We start from the raw sequence: 25,000 nt of genomic DNA, 5'->3' as shown, positions 1-25,000 counted from the left end.
CAACGCGAGGACGTGGAACATATAAAGCATCAGCAGACGATCTACGAAGGAAAGAAAGGTGGTTCTACGGTTCGAGCAAAACTCTTCTTCAGAAACAGAGAAAAGTCCAATAGAAAAGGAAGATGGAGGAAAAAAAATTGCAGCAACCCGGGTGTTCATCTGGTGCTTTCTGAACTCAGAAACAAAAACAAATTCTTAAAAATGTCGTTAAACATTATGGCCGAGCTGCTAGCTTGCCGCCTTTACTCCTAATAAATAATAATAATAAATTGTTCAATTTTGCCACCAGGGTGCATCTATTCATATAACAACGTGCCAGAAGCATCAATACACAATTATGCTGAGTTTTGTTCATGTTCCTGTTTCTGTTGAACCAGCCTCCCCAAATTATTATTTTCTTTCTAAATTTTTCTCTGATTTGACTTTAATTATAAGCCAATGGTTCTTCTCTTTTTCATCTTCATAATTGAATGTTATTCGTGCGAATAGAAATGTCAAAACACACGTTTTTTTTTGTTATTTACTTTGTTAAATTCAATTTAACGGAAACCATGTATATTAATTATCCTTTGGATATCTTTTAGAAATCCTCTTGCATTTATTGTAATGCGTGCGTGTTTTGATTGCGCTTGAGTATAGAGAATTGCATTTTTCTTCGTGTGCGCCAGTGTGCCGGTGTACCCAAGTGCATGAGTATGTGTACCTGATCTCCTGCGTTGTTACCCTGCATGCGTTTGTTGAATATGAGAAGGAAGCACAAATTTAGTGCGAAGCTAAGAGGCAAATACATACATATACACACATAATCGGCAGGTTAATACACACACGCATACATACGTGTGTGTGCGTGTGCGCATGTGTACATATGTGTATATGTATACATAGGTACCGCACGTGAGAGAGAGAAAGAGAGAGAGAGAGAGAGAGAGAGAGAAGGTATGGGTTAAAAATGAGAGATTGATTACGCAACAGTAACGAGAAGGATTAATATAAAAGAGAACCAATGATTTTGATAACGTTCATGAGCTCATGATGATGATGATGATGACGATTTTAACTATAATGATGGTATTTAAAACGAAGGAAATAATGATAATAATAATAATAATAATAATAATAATAATAATAATAATAATAATAATAATAATAATAATAATAATAACAATAATAATAACAATAACTATTGTAATATTAAAAATTGCGATAATAAAAATAATTATGATGATTCTTAACTATAATAATGGTATTTAAAATGAAGGCAATAATAATAAGAATAATAATAATGATAATGATGAGGATGATGAGGATGATGATGATGATGATGATGATGATGATGATGATGATGGCGAAGAAGATGATGATTTCTAACATTAACAATTTTATTGTAATTATTATAATTATTTAATAACGAAACTATTATTATTGTTATTATTATGATAATCATCATCAACATCATCATTATTTTAATTATTATTATTATTATTGTTATTATTATTATTATTATTATTATTATTATTATTATTATTATTATTATTATTATCATTATCACGACTACCACTACTACTGTTCTAATAACTATTGCTATTTTACTATTTCTACTCCAATAGCATTCATTATGCAAAGGGAACGCTAATAAGAGCAAAAAGCGAAACTTGAACAGCCAACAAAACAAGCAGCATCGTCATCAGAAACAACAACATGAACGACAACAATAACACTTGCATCTGCGAGGAAAACGTTGCTAATTGCAATATGAGCAACAAACCAAATGAGAGAAATAGCAACAATATCTAACATTAGGAATTTTTCTTCGGCCCATTTCTTTATAACTCGCGTGTTCCTTCTAATTATCTTTGGTCGTTTCCTTAACATTGTAATCACTGAAGTAGTCGTCGTTATCGTCGTCGTCGTCGCCGCCGTCCTCCTCCTCTTCCTCCTCCTTTTTCTCCTCATTATCAATAAGAACTGTCGCGATCAGTTTTATCCCAATGAAAGTCATCATCATCGACAAGTTGATCATCAATTTGCTGATAATCCTAAAATCCCATGATTACCATCATGAATCCATCATCGTCATCGTCGTCATCGTCATCGTAGTCATCATGATTAACATTCTCCTCTTCCTCTTCCACCTCCTCCTCCTTCTCCTCCTCACCATCATCGTCATCGTCGTCGTCGTCGTCATCATCACCGTCATCATCATAACGGTCAATAATACCATTATAGTCGTTATAATCGCCATTATAGTCATCAGCATCCCATTCGTAATCAGGACCAACGTATCGTATACCATCAGCGTCCTCCTCATCATAATCTTCGTTAGTTGAATCATAAGCTTTATACAGCATCACTTTCACCACCATCCTCATTTTTATCACCGTCTGAGCAATCTGTTCCGCCTAATCAACCCCCACCCCCATCGTCTGAAACTTGAGGAAGGGGGAATAAGGCGGCGAACTGGCAGAATCGTTAGCACGCCGGGCGAAATGCTTAGCGGTATTTCGTCTGCCGTTACGTTCTGAGTTCAAATTCCCCGAGGTCGACTTTGCCTTTCATCCTTTCGGGGTCGATAAATTAAGTACCAGTTACGCACTAGGGTCGATGTAATCGACTTAATCCGTTCGTCTGTTCTTGTTTGTTCCCTCTATGTTTAGCCCCTTGTGGGCAATAACGAAATAGGTATTTTATCTGCCGCTACTTTCTGAGTTCGAACTCCGCCGGATTCGCCTTTGCCTTTCATCGTTTTGGGGTCGATAAAATTAAGTACCAGTTACGCGCTGTGGTCGATGTAATCGATTATTCCTCCCTTCCTCAAATTTCAGGCTTTGTGCCTATAGTGCAAACGATTGTTATTATTAGTTAACTTTGATTTTTAAGAACATCCAATAATATTGAAAACTTCCTTACAGAATTTCTCTTTCAAGTGAAACTGATGCAGTGCTTTTGTATTTCAATTGATTTTCCCAATACAGTCTTTTTAATGATTATTTGACAGGAGGAATGGCTATCCTCTTCAGTGAACGACGTCTGCATGACTGGCTTTATATTAATGCAGTTTGTTTCTGTATAATGCTTAAACAAGCAAGATACGGCCTTGAAACTAAAAGTATTTGTAAGATTTTCCCTTTGCGTTCTATGTATGTCATGCGTTAAACAAACATTATCTTAACTATTGAAGGAAATCACATAAGCTCTTATACGAATATTTTTATTATTCCTACGACAACTGAGTTGATAAACTACGGAACGAAATCGAAGATGTAATCTGTTAGAGACACATTTATACAATATCATTCGTCAGACAATTGACTCATAAGTTATAGAACGAATACGGAAACGTAATCAGTCATCAACTCAATGATTATATCCATTTCGAAAGAAAATTGACTGGAAAAATAAGCACACACACACACACACGCATACTCACACACGCACGCATACATTCACACACACACATACACACATACACACACACACACCCACCCACCCGTACACAAATACTATTGATACTCTGTCAGTTTCGACGACGTGGGTTGCAGTCAGTCCGATTAACGGAACAGCCTACTCATGAAATTAACTTGTAACCCCACAAATTGCCATTCACTTAACGTCGTTCTCAAGGGGATTCAGTGCGACACAGAGTGTGACACGACTGGCCCTTTCAGTTACACGTACATCCCATTTTGGCCGGTTGAATGGAATAAAACAACGTTAAATAAAGCATTTTGCTCCAGTAACCAGTGCACCGCTGGGAATCGAACGCATGACCTCACAATAGCGAACCGAATACAAGGGATTGATGGACGCAAAAATATATCGGTAGGCACTTGAGCAAGGTGCCACGAAGCGGGACTAAAAACTAGTTGTTTTAGTTTTGCCTGCGAGTGCGTGTATGTGTGTGTGTATGTGTGTATATATCATTCAGACACACACACACACACGGACGCACACTCACACTCACACTCATATATGTCTGTATGAACACACGTTACGAGTGCACCTACGAGTGCACATACATCTAATTGCTAGAGTTTTTTCCCCCTCTAACGTCAACGTCTCCCTCATCTTCAGCGGATGGCTGGGGGTGGGGTGGGGTGGGGTGGGGGTCTATTCGGAAAAGAAAGGAAATGTAAATACGAAAGAATATAAGAAAGGAATGTAATTAAATGTAACGCAAATGGAAGATCTTATTTAAAAATGTTCTCGATTCTTTGTTAAAATGTCGAATCTTTACTCTGTGTTTTTTTCCTTTCCGCTGTACAGTTTCTCTGACAATTAGCATTCCTCGTTTAGTTTTGTATCCAAATCATTATTCATTAAAATTATAGATCTTCGAGAAATGTCAAAGTGAAACATTGTGAGAAGGGGCAAATCGATTACATCAACCCCAGTGTTTAACTGGTACTTATTTTATCGATCTTGGTAGAATTTCTACTCAGATCTCAATGACAAACTTAAAGGATAATTTTCTGGAAAGCTTTACAGATTTCTACAGTTCCAGTCATGGATTGGATCGGTGGTCTTCGAATCAGCTTTCTCCTTTCTGGTTTTGAGAAGCCCAATTTCTCAAGATTAGTATTTAGTCAGTGTGTTACATATCTCAGTAGAGGCGCAATGGCCCTGTGGTTAGAGCAGCGGACTCGCAGTCGTAGGATCGCGGTTTCGATCAGTTACAAAAGCAAAAGCAAAAACATTTATTCAAATCCTTCAAATTCAACGTCACTTTCAGCATCAAATAACTGTTCCATTTGTCCCCCCGTAAATATAAGGATCAGATCCATGATCAGTCGAAATGATAGTTGTGTTGAATAAAGTTTCTTACTAAATCCATTTTCCATTTACCTCATTCATTATATAGATATACACCCACCCACAGACACATACACAAACACACACACACGTTTACATAAACTCTTCAAGGAAAATTTTGATTTAAGAGTTTCCGGTTACTGGCTTTCGTCAGACTGTGATATAACGGCTTGCGAACCGAATTCTTAGTCTATATGAATCGTTTTCCTTGGAAAAAAATATATATTGTAGTAAAGAGTATTGAGTGATCTTCAGGTTAATGGAAATGGAATTTTATATATAAGTCTACATAAAAGAGAGACACACACACACAGACGATATATATATATATATATATATATATATATATATGAACAGATATCTCTATATACATGATATGCCTATATGTATGTATATATATACACACACACACACACACACATATATATATATATATATATAGTATGCATATATATGTATATATTCATTCAGTCTCTATGTGCTAAACTGCAACCGAAAAACAGAGCATTATCGTCAATCGCAGGAGCATTATGTGAATTGAATAGAAGGGGCGGTGTGTGAATTTAATACGTAGTTTTCTTGCTCTCTATATACATACATAGGCATATATATATATATATATATATATATATATATATATATATATATATATACCACACACACATTCATACACATGCACATATGTACTATAAGTATAGCAAATAGTGATATGTGTGTGCGCACTCATATACACTCATATACACTCATATACACCCATCTGTAAAGGCGCGCATAGTTGTCATTGATATTTCTGTGAATTACAATATTTTTGCTGCATGTTTGTTTATTTAGTACTTTGTTTACTGCTTCATTTGTGTATATGTATGCACGTGTGTGTATGTACATCTGTGTGAATGAATGTTTACCTGTGTGCATATTTGATTGTATCTGCATGCGGGTGTGGCTTTATGTGTATGTATGTGTGTGTGTGTGTGCAGATCATTGTCACTATACTATTTAGTTGTCGCCATCTCGGTCGACAATCAATACATTCATTGTCTCGCTGTGTGTAATTTTCAATTAACAAATTCCTACAGCTCGTCTCTCTCTCGTTCATTCAGTAGTTTTTCAATTTCTCTCGCTTCCTTTGTGTCTTCTTTTCCCTCTGTTTCTGTGTGTCTGTGTGTCTGTCTCTCTCTGCTTCTTGTTTTCTAATCCTCTCTCTTTCTTTCTCTCTCTCTCTCTCTCTCTCTCTCTCTCTCTCTCTCTCTCTTTCACACACACACACACATACACACACACACACCCACACACACATAAGCAAAACACTTAATACTGATTCTTTACCACCCACTTTTTTCTCTACATGGCAAAATGACAATTCTTTGTCTCTTTCCTCTCTCTCTCTCTCTCTTGGTATATATATATATATATATATATATATATATATATATATATATATATATATATATATATATATATATATATATATATATATATATATATATATATATATATATATATATATATATATATATATATATATATATATATATATATATATATATATATATATATATATATATATATATATATATATATATATATATATATATATATATATATATATATATATATATATATATATATATATATATATATATATATATATATATATATATATATATATATATATATATATATATATATATATATATATATATATATATATATATATATATATATATATATATATATATATATATATATATATATATATATATATATATATATATATATATATATATATATATATATATATATATATATATATATATATATATATATATATATATATATATATATATATATATGGGAAGGTGGGTAGCTTAGTGGTAAGAGTGCTGCACTCACGTTCTCTAGGTCGTGAGTTCGACTCCCAAAGTGAGTGGTGCGTTGTGTTCTGAAACAAAATATTTTATTTGACTCTGCTACAGTCAACTCAGGTGTGAATGGGGAATACTGCAACTGACAAGCGGACAGGCGTCATTCGAAAGTTAAAACGACGGAAACTGTATTGTCATCCGTGATGTATAACAACATGATCATGTGATCTATATACATACATGTGTGTGTGTGTGTGTGTGTGTGTGTGTGTGTGTGTGTACATCACCATTTAAGATCTGTGATTCATATAACGATATTCGATCCACTTCGATTCAACCATGGCAAGTGATTTTCCCCATGGCTTCACGTGAACTCAGGATTTGCGCATATAACAAGGATGATGACGACAACGCTTTGACAGTCCAGCGGAGGAATCGTACGGATTACTCTAAGCTATTATCGTATCACTTACTCTAAAGAACTGATAGGTCAAAGATTTGCTGTCCGTGTAGCAATCAGCGACATTTTCACAGGGCCAGTAGTGTTAGGGAAAGGGCATTGTCGACAGCAATGACCACAGTATTTGAGGAGTTACTTTATTTTAGAGACCCAAAAAGAAACAAAGCACGATTTGAACTCTGAAAGGCGGGATTTAAATTTCGAATGTAATGTTGCCGGAAGAAGTATCCATAAGCATTTTCTCTAATTCTCCCACGACTTTGCCAGCTCGCATAAAAATATTAATAATAGTCACACGTATTAATCGTTGTAAATTTTCGTTCCTTTTTCCCATTTTTATCTTATTTGTTTACTTTTCTTTTCTTTCATTCTTTCCTCTTTCTCTCCGTCTTCCCTTTTTTCTCTGTCACATGACTCTGTAAATGGACAATCTGGTGGGCTTGTTTTAATGGCCTACCAATGTATACAGTACGTTTCTCTGCCCTAGGTGTCAGGACGACACTCGGCAAGAAATGGAAACAGAACTGAAAGAAGATGCTAATAATAATAATAATGATGATGATAATAATAATAATAATAATAATAATAATAATAATAATAATAATAATAATAATAATAATAATGATAATAAGATGGATAGAGGAAACAGGCATAAAACCTTGTTTAATTCAGGTCCAGAAAACAGTATTTTAGGGACAGCTAGGATACTTAAGAAGATTCTTGGCAACTGAGGTTACTTGGAGCACGATATTTCTAATTGTTTTAACATTCTAATCAGCTGGGCTTAGATTAAATAACAATAATAATAATAATAAAAGCAATTGATGACATAATTTGCAGTGCAACAATTAAGTAATGGTGGAAGAGAAAATTGCAATTCGAAAAAGTCAATCTCTTTTCCATTATCCTATTTTCTCATTAACTATTTTAATTCTCCACTCTTTTCTTCCTACCTCTCTCTCCCTCTCTCCCCCCTCTCTCTCTCTCCGTATAGACGCATACATGCACATGCACACACACGTACACACAAGCACATGCATGAACGCACGCACGCACATACATGCACATAGTAAAAACTTCGATGTCAATAGAGATCAAAATTTTGAAAGACTTCTAAACGTAACTTGAAAACCGAACATGGAAACTATGTGAATTATGAAAGAAAAAAAAAACGTTTTTCACTTACTAGCATATATGTATATGTGTGTGTCTATATCTATGTATATGTATATATATATATATATATATATATATATATATATATATATATATATATATATATATATATATATATATATATATTCTTTACTTCCAGTTATCTGCCTTTTATATATCCCCTTTCTCTCCTTTTCTCGATCATCTGACACTCCTACTCCAATTCTCACCGAAGGTACATGGATCTCTTTTCACGTTAGCTTTCTGTCATGTTTCCATATGACTTCCTTCTCTTCTCTCTCTCCTTCCTCTCGCCCTTCCCCTTCCTGTTCTGACTCTCTGTCTGTCTGTCTGTTTCACTCTCACTTAATGTAATACATTTTCACTCTCATTTTCAACCATTTCCCCCGATTATGCCATTATTTTGCTCTCTGTTCTGCTTTCTGTAAATAGTACATTGCTACATGTAACAATGAATTACTCCGAAATAGTTCTGAAACATGACAACTATGAGACAGTGTTCCCATGTTTTCATATGACAAATGCTTTCACGCTTTGCAGACAAATACTTCTTATACTTTCATAGCGAGAAAGGCGGAACCATTCTTAAACGTTAGAATGAGAATAAAAGCGTTCTTTATTTATTTACATTACTGTAAAAGAATGTCTTAATGTCCAAAGCTTCAAAAGCCTCAATAGAGAAAGTACAATATACATACATACATATATATCGATACATACATACATATATATATATATATATATATATATATATATATATATATACATATATATATATATATATATATATATATATATATATATATATATATATATATATATATATATATATATATATATATATATATATATATATATATATATATATATATAATCCACATATGCATAAAATATCCATATACACACGCATACACACATACTGACTTTTGCAAGACTATTCTTGTTTCTTTCACTTCTGGGTTTGTTCCGGCATACCAGCTTTGTGGAGAGACTGAACAGTGTTTCACAATACGGGGCGAAACTTTTGATCCGATTTTCGTAAACGAAAGAATGGTGTTGAACAAAAATAGTTGCAAAACACAAACTTCCCAATATACATCACCATTTGACAAATGCGCTGGCGAAGTAAAAGGGAAAAGTTTTAAGGGAACAATTTTTGCAATGAATATATATATATTTAAGTATTGTGTACGTTGTCCGTTATCTTATATTATGGATGTTACTCTTTCTTATAAAACAGCATATATATATATATATATATATATATATATATATATATATATATATATATATATATATATATATATATATGTGTGTGTGTGTGTGTGTGTGTGTGTGTGTGTGTGTGTTTGTATATATAAATAATTATTTTGAATTTGTGTGTGCTGAAAAGTTCCTGACTTTGGATAAAAGAAAATACAGGAGGATTAATTAATTATGATTTTATTCAACATATTCACCTCTCAGATTCACACACTTGTATCTGTAAAAGAATTCTGAAAATTGAGCCTCCATACACGCCTTTTGTGATACCCTTAAAGCCTGGAATTTTTAAGCATCCCATGATACCTTTTAAGCATCCTAGGATCCCCTTAAAGCCAGGAATTTTAAATCATATTGAAACTTTTGCATACGCAAATTAGAGATTCATTAACCAATTAATAAATGGCAGATTTCATTCGTCCAAATCTGAGATTCACTGTGTCCCTACTCAGTGTGCCTAGACACATTTGATAATTTCTGTCGGTCTATGAAAGAATATTACGAAGCATCGAATTGATAAATTTTATTTAGTCGCCTATGATCAGAAGATAACAACGTGGAAATGGTTGTTTGTCAATGGAGGAAGTATGGGAAGGATTATGCTCTAAGAGATTGTAATACTGTTACTTGAATAGAAGAAGTACTGTTAGAAATGTGTCGTCGATGGTACTCAGGCTTCCATTGTTGATGCGTGCAGGGCGGTTTAACAACAGAGAGGATGTGAAATGCAACCATACGAAAAAACAGGAAAATGTAATAATCAAAATCAAATACACGCCCCCACCACACACACAAACAAATAAAAGCAACTTTCATACTGATGCTATGCTATGATTTTCCGTCAACTTAAGGTGAAGTGCATCTCAAAGGTTTCTATGTGCAGATCAAAGAAAACAACCGCAGGTGTTGTCAAGAAGAATTACACTGCATTGGCTTACGGCGAAACGAATATAGTTTTAAAAGTAGATACACACAGCACGCACATTCCTTTTGTACTAGAGACTCTACTCTTCTCAACAAATCCATCTGTAAACTGTAGTAATGCGGAATTACAACTCCGTGTACTGGAAAATCATCAAAGCTACATCCCCTAGGGTGAGGAGTGGCGATAAACTAGACTAAGGGTGCATTAATGACATCATATTATCTCTCTTATATATGTCTATATATATATGTATATATATACATACATATATATATGCATATATCTATGCATATATTATTACAAATTTGGGATTTCACCAATATGAATATATAGAATATATATTTCAAATAATATATATATGTATGTATGCATATATATGTATATATATATGTGTATATATATATATATATATATATATATATATATATATATATATATATATATATATATATATATATATATATATATATATATATATATATATATATATTGGAAACATCTAGAGCGTGGAGATTCTGTTGTCTCGAGAAGTTGATTGTACCAATGATAAAGACACGCTCTGGTTCTGTTTCTCTTCTTTATTATCCGTCAATTGGTTAACTGTTTAAACAATTAACTATTTCATTGTTTCATTAGTCATTCATTAAAGAATCAATTAGTTATTTTTGTGAATCCATTCTGTCGCTGTTCGCGACCTTTTAAATGTCATTACCTCCATACCGGAGGTCAGTTGCAGTCTTGTCTCTGTGTCCGTTTCTTTGTTCTTAGGGTTAGTATTTATGTTATGGTATGGATGTAAGAGAAAGATATACAACAGTAAAAAATATCCCAGTTGATAATATGTATATGAGTGTGTATTTTTGTAAAAAAATATGGCAAACACACAAAATCACAATATGTTAAGTTTAACCACTACCACAAAATATAACTAGAATGACAAACAAAATTCACGTATTACACAAAAAATACCATTAAAAAGCGCAACTGAAATAATAAGGAAATAACTCTATAAACGACATCAAAGCAAGCCGCACACACAAGAAAGGAGCAAACTTTATGCACCTGTGGCTCACGGGAATGGACTTCCTATAAAGCAGATACGTGAAAAATTGCAAAACTATTAGTAGTAGTAAATGAGATAACATTAGAAATATGAGCAGTAGTAGTAGTAGTAGTAGAAGCAGTAATACTACCCGTACTAGTTGTAGTAATATTAATAGTGATTTATTGATAATCAATATTAAAAAAAAAAACTTTAACCTCAATAGCAAAATAATAATAACAACAACAAGAACAACAAAAACAACAACAACAACAACAATAATAACAATAATAATAATAATAATAATAATAATAATAATAATAATAATAATAATGATAACAATAATAATAATCCTTTCTGTTATAGGCACAAGGTCTGAAATTTTGGGGGAAGAAGCCACTTCATTAGATCGACCCCAGTACGCAACTGGTACTTAATTTATCGACCTTGAAAGCATGAAAGGCAAAGTCGACCTCGGCGGAATTTGAAGTCAGAACGTAAAGACAGACCAAATACAGCTAAGAATTTCGCCCGGCGTGCTAACGATTCTGCCAGAATCGCCGCCTGTAATAATAATAATAATAATAATAATAATAATAATAATAATAATAATAATAATAATAATAATGATGATCCTTTCTACTGGAGGCACAAGGCCTCAAATTTGTTGGGAGGGGACTAATTGATTTCGTCGACACCAGAGTTTCGCTGGTGCTTAATTTATCGATCCCCGAAAGGATGATAGGCAGAGTCGACCTCGTCGGAATTTGAACTCGCAAAGGCATTTCGTCCATCGTGCTAACGGTTCTGCCAGCTCGCCGCCTTATGTAATAATAATGATAATGATGATGATGATGATGATGATGATGATGATGATGATGATGATGATGATGATGATGATGATGATGATGATGATCGTGATGATGATGATGATGATAATGCGAAGAGTTGTAGTAGTAATAATTATGATGATGATGATTGTGTACTCAATGAAAATACTCTACGCCAGTCATTAAGAACACAAAACGTATTTGTTCATTTTTTTTTTAAACTTCTTGTTTTCTCTTTCTTTGTTCTCTTATTAAATCTGAAACTTCCATTAAATGTTTTCCCATAATGCAGTGTTTCTAACCACCCAACCATCTCACCATCTCAACCTTTGTCTCATCATTCAAACATCCCAGACCCCCCCTCAACCATTTCCACCTGTGCACCATCTTCCTACCACTACCACCATCATCATCAACAACAGCTCCATCGCCATCTACACAACCACCACCAATACCAGCACCAGCATCACCATCGGCAGCATTCACAAAACACCCCACCACCACCACCACCACCACCACCATGACAGCACCCACCGTCGACAAAGAAGCAACCTCACCACCACCATCACCACCGCAACTACAACATTGAGCATCACTATAACTACCATCACCACCACCACCACCACCACCTGCACCGTCGACACCACCACCATGTCACTCATAGAAAACACCAGAGCTTCGTACAGAAATGATAAAACAAACAATATATAAGGAAAAAAAAATAAGGAAATCTTCAACAACAGCAATAACCACGACAACAACAACAAAGACAACGATAACAATAACAACAACCACCACCACCACCACGGTCACCACCACTACCACTACCACCAATGTGACTACTAAACACAATCAACAACCTCCGCCAACCAGCCAATCAGCCTGCCAACAAGAAACACAACTTAAGCAAATAGCATTTAAACAAGCTTCGGGAAGCTTCTAGAAAAAAATAATTTAAGAAAGGGGAAAAAAAAAAAATCATAGAGATCAAGAAAAAAAAACAATGAATAAATAAATAAATAAATAGAAATAGAAGTCGATCGATTGTGAACTCGAAGTTCCTTCACTTAGGAAACCTCACCCTCTCTCTTATCGACCCAGGCTATGTCTCTTGTGCCTTCCCATCACAAGAAGATATCTACTAACAATAATCTAGCTTTAAAACACACGCACACACACACACACAACAAATAGATACACGCACAAGCTCAGATTCTATACTTCTCTCGTTATATATGTATATATATATATATATATATATATATATATATATACACACACACACACATAAACATGTATGCATCTATATGTATGTATGTATATATGTATGTATGTATATATATATATACATATATATACATATATATATATGTACATATTTACATACACACACGCACACATATATACATGTATATGTTCGTATGTTTATTTACTACTCCTTTCTTAAAATTATATATGCATACATACATATATATAGGTGAGAATATACAAAAAATAACAACAGACGAGGACAGGTGGTGTAAATAACAAAAGTATATATTAGTATGACGCTCGGGAATACGGAAAGTCTTTGACGTTTCGAGCTACGCTCTTCAACAGAAAGAATACGGAGACAAGGAGAAAAACACGGAGAAAAAAAATTGAATAGTGTTCAGTCAACGGTCAATCATGCATACATATATGCATACATATATATATATATATATATATATATATATATATATATATATATATATATATATACACATATATATATCACTACTTTGATTAGCTTGTGTGTAAGTGTACAAACACATACACACACATATGTATATATACACATCTCTTTCACTCTCTCCCTCACGTCTCTCTGTATCTATCTATCCATCAGATTTTTTTCAAAAAACCATCTGCTGTGTTTTTTTTTCAACCTAAGATGCTTCGTCCCAGCTTTGTACAATTCTTTCCATTTATTCCAGGAGCATGGATATATATATATATACACATAAATACATGCATGCACAAATATCTTCGCACACATTCGCACGAACTCGTACATGCCCGTCTCTATGTCTCCATGCCCTTCCATTAGCCTGCCTCCATCTCTACCTATCTTCGTACATAATTACCTACATACCTATCAAACGAACCCCCTCTTTCTCTCGGTTTTCATGTCACTATTTAGAAACTTATTCATTATTTATAACCACTAATTTTATTTCCCGTGTAAAGGAAACACTAAGACAGAAATAAAAGCAGCTAAACATTAAATTCAAAAATCTTTATATTACCCACAATGATTTTTAAAAAAATCTTCCATATCTAAATATATTTGCAATTTGTGTGGTGTAGGAGTCTCTGTGTTTATGCATACCCATCTCTGCCTTCTTCTCTCTCTTGTTCTCCTTCTTTCTTTCTCCCACTGTTTATCTTACCTCTTAGTATCTGTTTATATCTCACCCACATTCACTTCCTCAGTGTCAAACCATACAAATTTTTTCATTTCTTTTCCATATTCATTTAGCTCTTGACGTTTAACAAGCCTACTTCGATAAATCTCTCTCTCTCTCTCTCTCTGTATATATATATATATATATATATATATATATATATATATATATATATATATATATATATATATATATATATATATATATATATATATATATATATATATATCTACTTGTCTGTCTGTCTATCTAACAACGATATCTGGATACCATTAACAGATAAATAACACAAAACGAAGAAACATGGAAATCTCATCAGCAATAGAGACCAGTCTACAAGCGCAGTTTTGGCGTGTTTAGAGGACCGAAGACTTTAAATTTCTTAGTACTGTTCTCTGAGTACGTCAGTGACGTGGGAAATATCTGATGGGATGGAAAAACAAGCACTAAACGTAAAAGATGTGTACATTTAGAACTACCTTCTCGAATACGTCTTTCTCTATTCAATACAGCAAAGCTTTTAAGTTAAAGAAGAATTGGCTTCAATTTCTGGCAAGTTGCATGTTCGCGTAAGGACTTTCATTTATAATTTTTCACCAGATATGAATACATGATACATGTTGAATATTTCCATGTTTTCTGAAAATCAGTGAAAGACAACTGGGGTTCGGCTGATGGGTTTTGTTGATGGGTTTTGCTGATGGTGGGGCTGGTGGTGGTTAATCTCAATAATAACGCGCCATTTAGAATCGAAAGAAATATGCATGAGTAAATAAAATAAAAACAACAGATAAATACTTCATTCATGCTCTGGAATTATTGTATTTCAAATACTTACTTCTTCTTCTTCTTTAATAGCTGTCTCTAGGTCCCGTTCGTCAATTTTCGACAGCAGTTTATCCTATAAAAAGATTCGAAGAAAATAATAAGATTTTTCGCATCATAGAATATACTACAGCGTTGATATAAACCATAACATTAAACAAATGATATAAACCATAACATTAAACAAATGATATCATGGAATTTGCTGTTATCAGCTGAAAGTTAAAAGGTTCAAGGCCGAAAAAAAAATATTTATGAACGCAAATAGAGAAATATAGAATTTAACATTACAAAATATTTTAAGTGGTCTAAAATACTTTTTATTGCGTAAAGTATTTTAGTGATGAACTCAGATAAAATATAAATGTTTCTGTAATATAAGAAAGCTAATTTGTAATTAACAGAGAGTAATGTACCTTCTAAAGATCACTGAGACAAATATCGCATAAATAATTCATAAATGTGTAGAAAACATTTTCCTTGTGAAAAGCGTATTAGCAAAGAGCTGAGGTAAGATGTAAAGACTTGTGCATTTTATTTTATAAGCAGATATACTTTAAGAGGTTTCTCTATATTTCAACGATCGTTTCCGGTGTAAAATACCATAGATAATCGGATATGTGCATAAGTGGTTATTCTGTTAATGTTTCCACGTTTTGATATCCGTTGCTGACCATCACGTGGGTTATTTCTGTGTTGCGTATGCTAGAGCGTGTGTCCGTGAAAAAACTATTTCATATATTATGAATGTATTTCCATTATATATCTATAAAATGCTTTTATAACGTTTTAACTAAGATTTTATATCTATCTATCTATCTATCTATCTATCTATCTATCTATCTATCTATCTATCTATCTATCTATATGAGTGTGTATATATGTGCGTAAGTATGCATGTGTATATACATACATGCATATATTTATGTATTTATATGTTATATAGATATGTTTACACACACACACACACACACACACACACACACACACACACACACACACACACATATATATATATACATATATATATATATATATATATATATATATATATATATATATATATATATATGTATATATAAAAATCACAATCAGAAAACCAGAGTGTATTGATTTATACTTCAAGAGATTGCGAGATAAAAAACAGGCGAGTAGTGAGTAGTGTAAAGAAAATTGAATAAACAAAATAAGTGTGTTGGTATATGCAAACAAACCGTTTATGCGTCACACACATCAGATATTCCCACAACTAGACACACCATCTCATACTCACAAACATCGCTTATACGGAATATGAGACGCAGATACAGACGCTAACTCGCAAACATTGTTTACAGATTGCATAACACACGCACGTACACCTACATACATAATTTATTCGATTTGTGTGTGAGAAGTAAAGCATTCTAACATGTCATTTTCAATGAAGAATCTGTCAGTTAATTTCCTGTTATGGCGCCTTTACTACCCGAATGTTTTTTTGTAAATGATATTTTACCTTTAAATAGTTAGCTCTTCTGCTAGCGTAAGAGAGATAAGGATAAGATGTTATTTAGATATAATGTCACTCTTGATTGAGCATATCATTGATAGAAGACATTCCACCCAAGACCTTAACCTTCTGTGAAAGCGATGCAGTTAAACACTCTGTTCTATTCTTCTTGACAATATATCCTGCATTTATTTGAGACAATAGGCTATTCTTTGGGGGCGAATGTGCTACTATTTCTAACTGATCGAACGACGACGCATTCGCACTGTGGTTGGGTACACCATGGGTTATCAAGCGAATTTGTTAATTTTACTTGTTTCTTCATTTATTTTCACCCGTTCCAATATTATTTAAATTAACAAGAAAAATATTTTTTTATTATAGGCGTAGGCGTGGCTGTGTAGTAATTTTCCGTACAAGTTAATATTCTTTTCTATTCTAGGCACAAGGGCGAAATATTTGGGGAGGGAGCCACTCGATTAGATCGAGCCCTGTACACAACTTGTACTTAATTTATTGACTCCGAAAGGATGAAAGGCAAAGTCGACATCGGCGGAATTTGAAGTCTGAGCATAAAGAAAGACAAAATACGGCAAAATGTTTCACCCGGCGTGCTAACTTTTCTGTCAGCCCGACACCTTAGAGAAGAAAAATATTAAACAAATCATTAAATTCTAACACTCATGAGAAGAGAACGCAAACAAAAACACTCACCAAAGCTGATCTGATATTAAAACGCAGCACAGGAGATGACAGAGTAAACAAGGAGTAGAGAAGTCGAAACTTAACACTGCTTAAATAAGAAGAGGAGCAAAGACTACTGGTTTCAGCAGAAATAAATGAATGCATTGATTTAGAAAACAACAAACGAAATTAATTTTGAATTGAAAGCGATAGAATCTAAAAAAGTTAAGAATAACTACAAACCAGAAAAATATCAAACACGATGAAAATATCAAAGACCATGGGAAATAAAACCATAATCAAACTAACCAGGCATTAGAAATAATTACTGAGGAAATAAATGAAATATACTTCGTTTCCTTGTTTTTTTTAAAGTTTGGTTTACAAGGTTCTTGATGTGAATTCGTGTGTTGAAACAAATTTTGTTTTGTCTTTCAGGGTCATTACGCTGGTAATAATAACACACGCACTTGCTCAATATCAGTTCTTTTTCTTACTTGCCAATTGATTAAATATCTAACGAATGAACTAATCGACTGTTTGTTTAATGCATTGCTTGTTAGTCAAAGTTCTTTTGTCGCTATTCACGACTTCATCAATGGGATTCTCTCTATCTTCAAGGTCAAGAATAAGAAGTGATATTGTGCCAGCGCATGTATTATTTGGCGTAAACACCTTCCCAAGACACAACAAGAAACGAAATATATATTGCGGCGTTAAATTAAATAATGCAGATTATATATGTGGCAGGTGTAATAATGCAAGTAACAAAAATAAATCACCTGGATATTAGTCTGTTCGAGTGCTGGGAGTCAAAACGCCAGTTTTTTTATTTCTGCGTCGTAGAAGTGGCTGAGATTACCAGATACCCACTGAGCAGAAATGCAGTCCATTTCAGGTTTATTCATTTACAGGGGAATTAACTGAAGTGACGTAAAATGAGATGTTTTGCTCCAGATTACATAGACGATAGTTCTCAGTTGGTTCTTATTTTATTAAGACCGAATAGACCAAAGGCAACTTCGACCTCGGCGGAATTTGAACTGAGGACGTAAACACGGACCAAACGCTACTAAGTATTTGGACTTGTATGCTAACGATTCTTCCAGCTCGTAACCTTGCACATGGAATAATAATAATAACCCATTCTACGAAAGCCAAAAGCCCTGAAATTTGGAGGAAGGGGATCTACTCTATTATACAGACCCCACTGTTTTACTAGTACTTAATTTATCCCCTCCGAAAGGATGAAAAGCAAAGTGGACCCTGGCGGAATTTGAACTCAGAACGCAACGACGAGCTAAACACCGTTATGGATCTTAGTCCAGCGTGCTAACGATTCTGCTAGCTCGAAACCTTGCACACGGAATAATAATAATAATAATAATAATAATAATAATAATAATAATAATAATAATAATAATAATAATAATAATAATCCAGTCTATTATAGGCACAAGGACTGAAATTTGGGGGAGGAGGGGGATAGTCGACTACATCGACCCCAGTACTCAACTGGTATTTAATTTATCGACCCCGAAAGGGTGAAGGGTTAAATCGACCTCAGCGGAATGCTAAAGACAATAACAATAATGAAGATGGTTTCTTTTTTTTTGAGTTTTGATTACTCCAGATTCGCTGTACTTTAAAGGAAAAAGAGATTTGCTCTTTCTTGTCGCATTGGCGACGTCAGAGAACAGTACTTGCGCCAGCAACAACAACAAAAACACAAACAATGTCACCAACAACAAGTATACAAACAATAGATATTATTGCAGCGATCATTCTACCAAAAACAACAACAATAACAAGAACGAAAACAACAACAACCAGATGACAATGCAATTCTCAGTTTGAGAACATCTGAAAGCAATTACATTTAAAAACTGAAGAATTCATCTGTTAAAATAAATCATTTGCAGAAGAGGTTTTTGGTTGATTGAGTTCGTTGTCACCACTGCAAACAACGAATCTGACCATCACCATCACCATCACCAACATCATCACCAACACCACTACTAAACTTCTTCTACAAATACCACACATTCCCGCGCCATTACTACTACTACTACTACTACTACTATTACTACTACTACTACTACTACTACTACTACTACTACTACTACTACTACTACTACTACTACTACTACTGCTACTGCCGATGCTGCCACTGCTGCAGCTACTACTACTACTACTACTACTACTACTACTACTACTACTACTACTGCTACTGCCGCTGCTGCAGCTACTGCTACTACTACTACTACTTCTGCTCCTGCTACTACTACCACTACTACTACCACTACTACTGCTGCTGCTGCTGCTACTACTACTACTACTACTACTACTACTACCTTCACTACAATCACCACCGTGAGACTGCATCGTTACCACAAGCATCCTAACCACCACCACCACCACCACCACCACCACCACCACCACCATAACAACAATAACAAACCACCCGTACAAACGTAACAACAATAATGATGATCACGAAAGCGACGACCACGACCAACATGATGACGACAATGATGATGATGATGATGAAGCCATTTCGTTAGAGTCATCATTATCACCAACCTATCCCTAACCCGCCATCACTTAATCAAATCACACCACTTCTATAACAATAAAAGACCAACGAAGGAACCGCTGCTTGATGGTTCAAACTGTTGGAAATTGTAATCTAATTTCACCCAAGTTTCCCCAAACAGGGGAACAGGTACGGCGTATGTATATGTGTAATATCATTTCGCATTGATATATGTATATTTGTGCATGTTTCATTATTTATCCTATGATAAAGAAAAATTCATTTTGTTCACTACAGTTTATCGCATGTAATTAACTATAGATTGAATTTTTATCAAGTGTAGAAATTCTACGGATATTCATTTATATACAGCGACTGGGTTTCTGCATATTCAATCCTTTAAAAGTGAGTTCCGTAAAATTTAAACAATCTGTAACTGCCATTTCTAGCAGACCTAACTACCACATCTATTGTTTCTGCCTTACTCACCAATTCGATGGTGACCAGTACTAGACTCTACTGGCATAAATGAACAGACCAGACAACGAGGGAAAACAATCAATAAACTTAAACTGCATCACTGCATCGCATATAATTAACCACAAATTGTTAGATTGTAAAAGTATGGCTCTCAATTGGATGTAATTGTGGCATATACAGAGCGATGTGCCTGTGAAATGGCCATTTATCTTTATTTATCACGGGTTTATTCGATTTGAGTGGCTATGGGTCTAGACGTTAAGCAAATTTAAAGTCTGTGTCGAGCTTACATGTTCATTAGCCCGGAACTTAGTCCGGTTTTCCGAGGCGTATAAGCATCTGAGAGGACAGGACGTCAACTTGATCTGGAGTCCAATCCGAAGAGTTAACTTCCAGCTGCAGTTGGTTGTCCTTTCAAAGGAGTAAAGAAACGTGAAGGACACAAGGTTTCACGCTATTTGAGAATCAAACCCACGATCTCGTTACCGTGAATCTAATACATTAACCAGGAGACCTCGTACATTCACAACATAATATTGAACATGCATAAAAACAGCAGAAAGAACAAAAGCCAGAATAAGGTTGCGAATTGGCAGAGTGGTTAGAGAGCAGAACAGAAGGATATGCAGTATTTGTACAGACTGTTTGCATACTGAGTTCGACTCCGCCGAGGTCAAACTAACCTTCTATCCTCTCAGGTCAATAGAACTGCACCAGTCGAAGGCAGTCGACAGCATGGTACTGTAGGAACATCGTGTTAGATGCGTTGTTGCATTTGCCCGGCTCTTTGCGTTAAGAGTTCAAATCCTACCATGGCAAACTTGGGTGGTAGACTTAAAATGCCATCAATCTCCCTGAGGACTACGTTAAGGGTACGCGTGTCTGTGGAGTGCTCAGCCACTTGCACGTTAATTTCAAGAGCAGGCTGTTCGGTTGATCGGATGAACTGGAACCCTAGTCGTCGTAACCGACGCAGTGCGAATTCTATCTCGAAAACAACCACCATTAGCACTTGTACAACTCACCTAAAAAGCAGGAGTCAACAGGTGACCCTTTACCTGATCTGCTACAAATAGCAACTAAATCTACTTCAAATAACGCCTTGTTGATTTAAGAAATGATTCGCAGAGGAATATAGTCATCAACTTCCTGCACTCAACACGAAAAGGACGTGATGGTCACACTCGATATGTTTTATTTTATTTTATTTTGTTTTGTTTTATTTTATTTACCGTATGTTTGTTTAGTGAAGCGAAATAACAACAACAGCAAAAGTAACAGAATAACTACCATACACGACCAACGTCATTTCTGCCAACACCACAACAACCACCTCTACTACCGCCACATCTATTTTCTACTATCATAACCACTGTAATACAATTAGAACCATAACAACACTAATCACTACCACAAGCATCACCATTACCAATACCACCACTACCAGCACCACCACAACTATCACCGACACCAATAACAACACCACCACTTCTACCACCACCATTACCAACAACAATAACACGACACTTTCTCCTACAAAATACCAACAAGTTTGACAAAAAATATTGATGTACACCAAAACGTAATGGCCGACATGAAAACCTAACTAAAAAGCCACAAACATATCCCCGACTACGTTTCCACAGTTAACAGAAATTTGCTCTACTCCACCAGCAGAACCAGCCACAGGCACAGCTTCAAACCATTTACCATTCTTGGAATTTTATCGCAGTCTGGTGATTGTTTCTTTGATGTGAAGTAGAAATTAATTTCCTTCTCATTGTTTTGCCACTTAAAGTAGTCTTTTACACGGAACGCGGCACTTCTTAGATGCCATTAAACTTTATGTAGTCACACAAACAATTAATTGCTCTATGTATAAATATGTACACTATCTAGGATTCATCTTATGTTTACGCGCATAGAGTATAGGCACGCACATACACACACAGTTTATATATATATACATATACATATAAGTAAGTATGTATGTATATATATATATATATATATATATATATATATATATATATACATAGATATATAACTATATATATATATAAATATATATACATAGATATGTAGTGTATATATATATATATATATATATATATATATATATATATATATATATATATATATACATATATACAAAGAGAGAGAGTAAGAGAGAGAAAAACAGAGAGAGAGAGAGAGAGAGGGAGAGACACATAGAGAGACTGAAAGAATATACGTATGTATGTATGTATGTATGTATGTGGACACATTGTCTCTTTGTACGTACATCCATACATTGATATATACGCGGAGCCATATAACCTAATTTTTAGAAGTCGTAAGAAGAGATTTATTACCCCCACCCGCACACTTACACCACATACACATACACTTGTGTTTGTATGAAAAACTTATATACGAACATAAATATATATATACATATATATACATATATATAAATACATATATATACACATACACACATATACATCCGCTCACAAACAAAAAGCACATGCAAACATACACACACACTCACACACAGACACATATCTATCTTCTTACCTATGTATATCCATATAACACACGCACACACATACACAATCACAACACGCATGCGCACACGCATTTATTTGTACATAAGCATACACACAGTTCACTTTAAATGCGTACATCATCTTCGCAGTGGTCTTTGAACGAAAGGCTGCGTCTCTTAGGAAATCAAGAGATATTTATGATATATTACATCGAGAAAGAAAAGACCAGCAAGAATAACAACATGGAAACCAACAACAATAGGAAACTTGAAAACAAGACTTACAACATTAAAAGACATAAATTTAAAGTCAACACTAACAAGTTTAATATAGTAAATTGACGACAGTAATAAGAAACTCAAATACGAAGCAATATCGCATACATCAAAATATTCTCTATCGAAGTTTTTCGCTATTATTGATTTCTTTAAAAGTAACAAATGAATTAGTTGAGCACGAGATCATATGACTCACAGTAAGTTATTACGCTTTTGTAGTTCGGATCCGCGTATCGTCTGCTTTATTTTTGATGAAACAATCACTATTCAAACTCAGTGATCAGTTTAATCGCTTTCTTTTTCCTAATTTCCCCTAAATATGTGGCTCCTGTATTTGTGTGAGAAGCCCTTAACTGCTAACGTGGCAAGCTTGTTGAACCGTTAGCGAATCGGACAATTTGTTTAGCGATATTTCTTCCGTCTCTTTACATTTTGGGTTCAAATTTCGCCGTGGTTCACTATATCTTTCATCTTTTCGAAGTCCCTAAAATAAGTACCAGTGGAACACTGGGGTCGATGTCATTAATTTCTCCTCGTTCAAATTAATGGTCTTCTGCCAAATTTAGAAAAACTATTAAGGTGTCTAGCTGGCAGATTCTGGCGAATATGCTAAGCAGCCTTTCTTCCGTTTGATTTACTTTCTGCTTTTAAATTCTGACGAGGTCGAATTTTAATATTTCGGGGTCGATAAAAGAGGCACCAGTTCAACACACAGATCGATGTAATTGATCTCACGAACTCCCTTAAAATTGCTGGCTTTGAGCCAAAAATTGAAACCATTATTTCCTAAATGCTAAAACAATGCAATGCAAAGTCCGCTTCGTCTAGGATCAAAGGTTTTGTTTCATCGATTTATAATTTTTCTTCTTTTGAGTTTCTGAAATCACGTCCCTGTGATGTTAATTCTGTTGTTCTTTTTTCTCGTTTCTAGAGTCGATGTAACACAGGACAGTGAAAAAATCGGGTCGATATATAATTGATCATATCGCCCTTAGAAATTCTTTAGCTTTGTGTCAAAGTTAGAAATTATTACTGAATTCTTAAAAATAATGGATTTCAGAAGCGTTGGAACAGTAGAACCAAATACAGGGTTCATTTATTAATTACGTCTTTTTAAGTTCCGCAATTCGTTGAGATTGTCTGTAATTTTCAGTTTCCTTGTAGGAGGGGGAGTGAGACTTGGTAAAATAATTCTTTAAAATTTTGGCACGAATTTAAATATTAAATCTATTACGTTCAATCTTTACCCGCTACAGTACTCTTGAACATATGCATCCCTCAATGGGTGAACATTATTCACCTGTTGTAGGAATATAAAAGCGGATTAAAGTTATATCTATTTTATTTGAATGGCTGAATCGTAGTACGAGAGGCG

General features: G+C 34.4%; 1 protein-coding gene across 1 annotated transcript in view; it reads right to left on the bottom strand.

The window, feature by feature from the left end:
* The window catches only part of LOC128248688 (uncharacterized), a 170,447-nt gene that overhangs the window by 1,860 nt on the left and 143,587 nt on the right, over positions 1 to 25,000 (bottom strand). Inside the window, exon 2 of the mRNA XM_052970374.2 lies at positions 15,638 to 15,700. Coding sequence (XP_052826334.1) covers positions 15,638 to 15,700 — 63 coding nt within the window. The remainder of the gene's footprint in view (positions 1 to 15,637; positions 15,701 to 25,000) is intronic.

Source organism: Octopus bimaculoides, chromosome 9 (assembly GCF_046866305.1).
Source record: "Octopus bimaculoides isolate indiv1 chromosome 9, ASM4686630v1, whole genome shotgun sequence".
NCBI lineage: Eukaryota > Metazoa > Mollusca > Cephalopoda > Octopoda > Octopodidae > Octopus > Octopus bimaculoides.
This window is presented reverse-complemented; position numbering and strand designations above follow the sequence as displayed.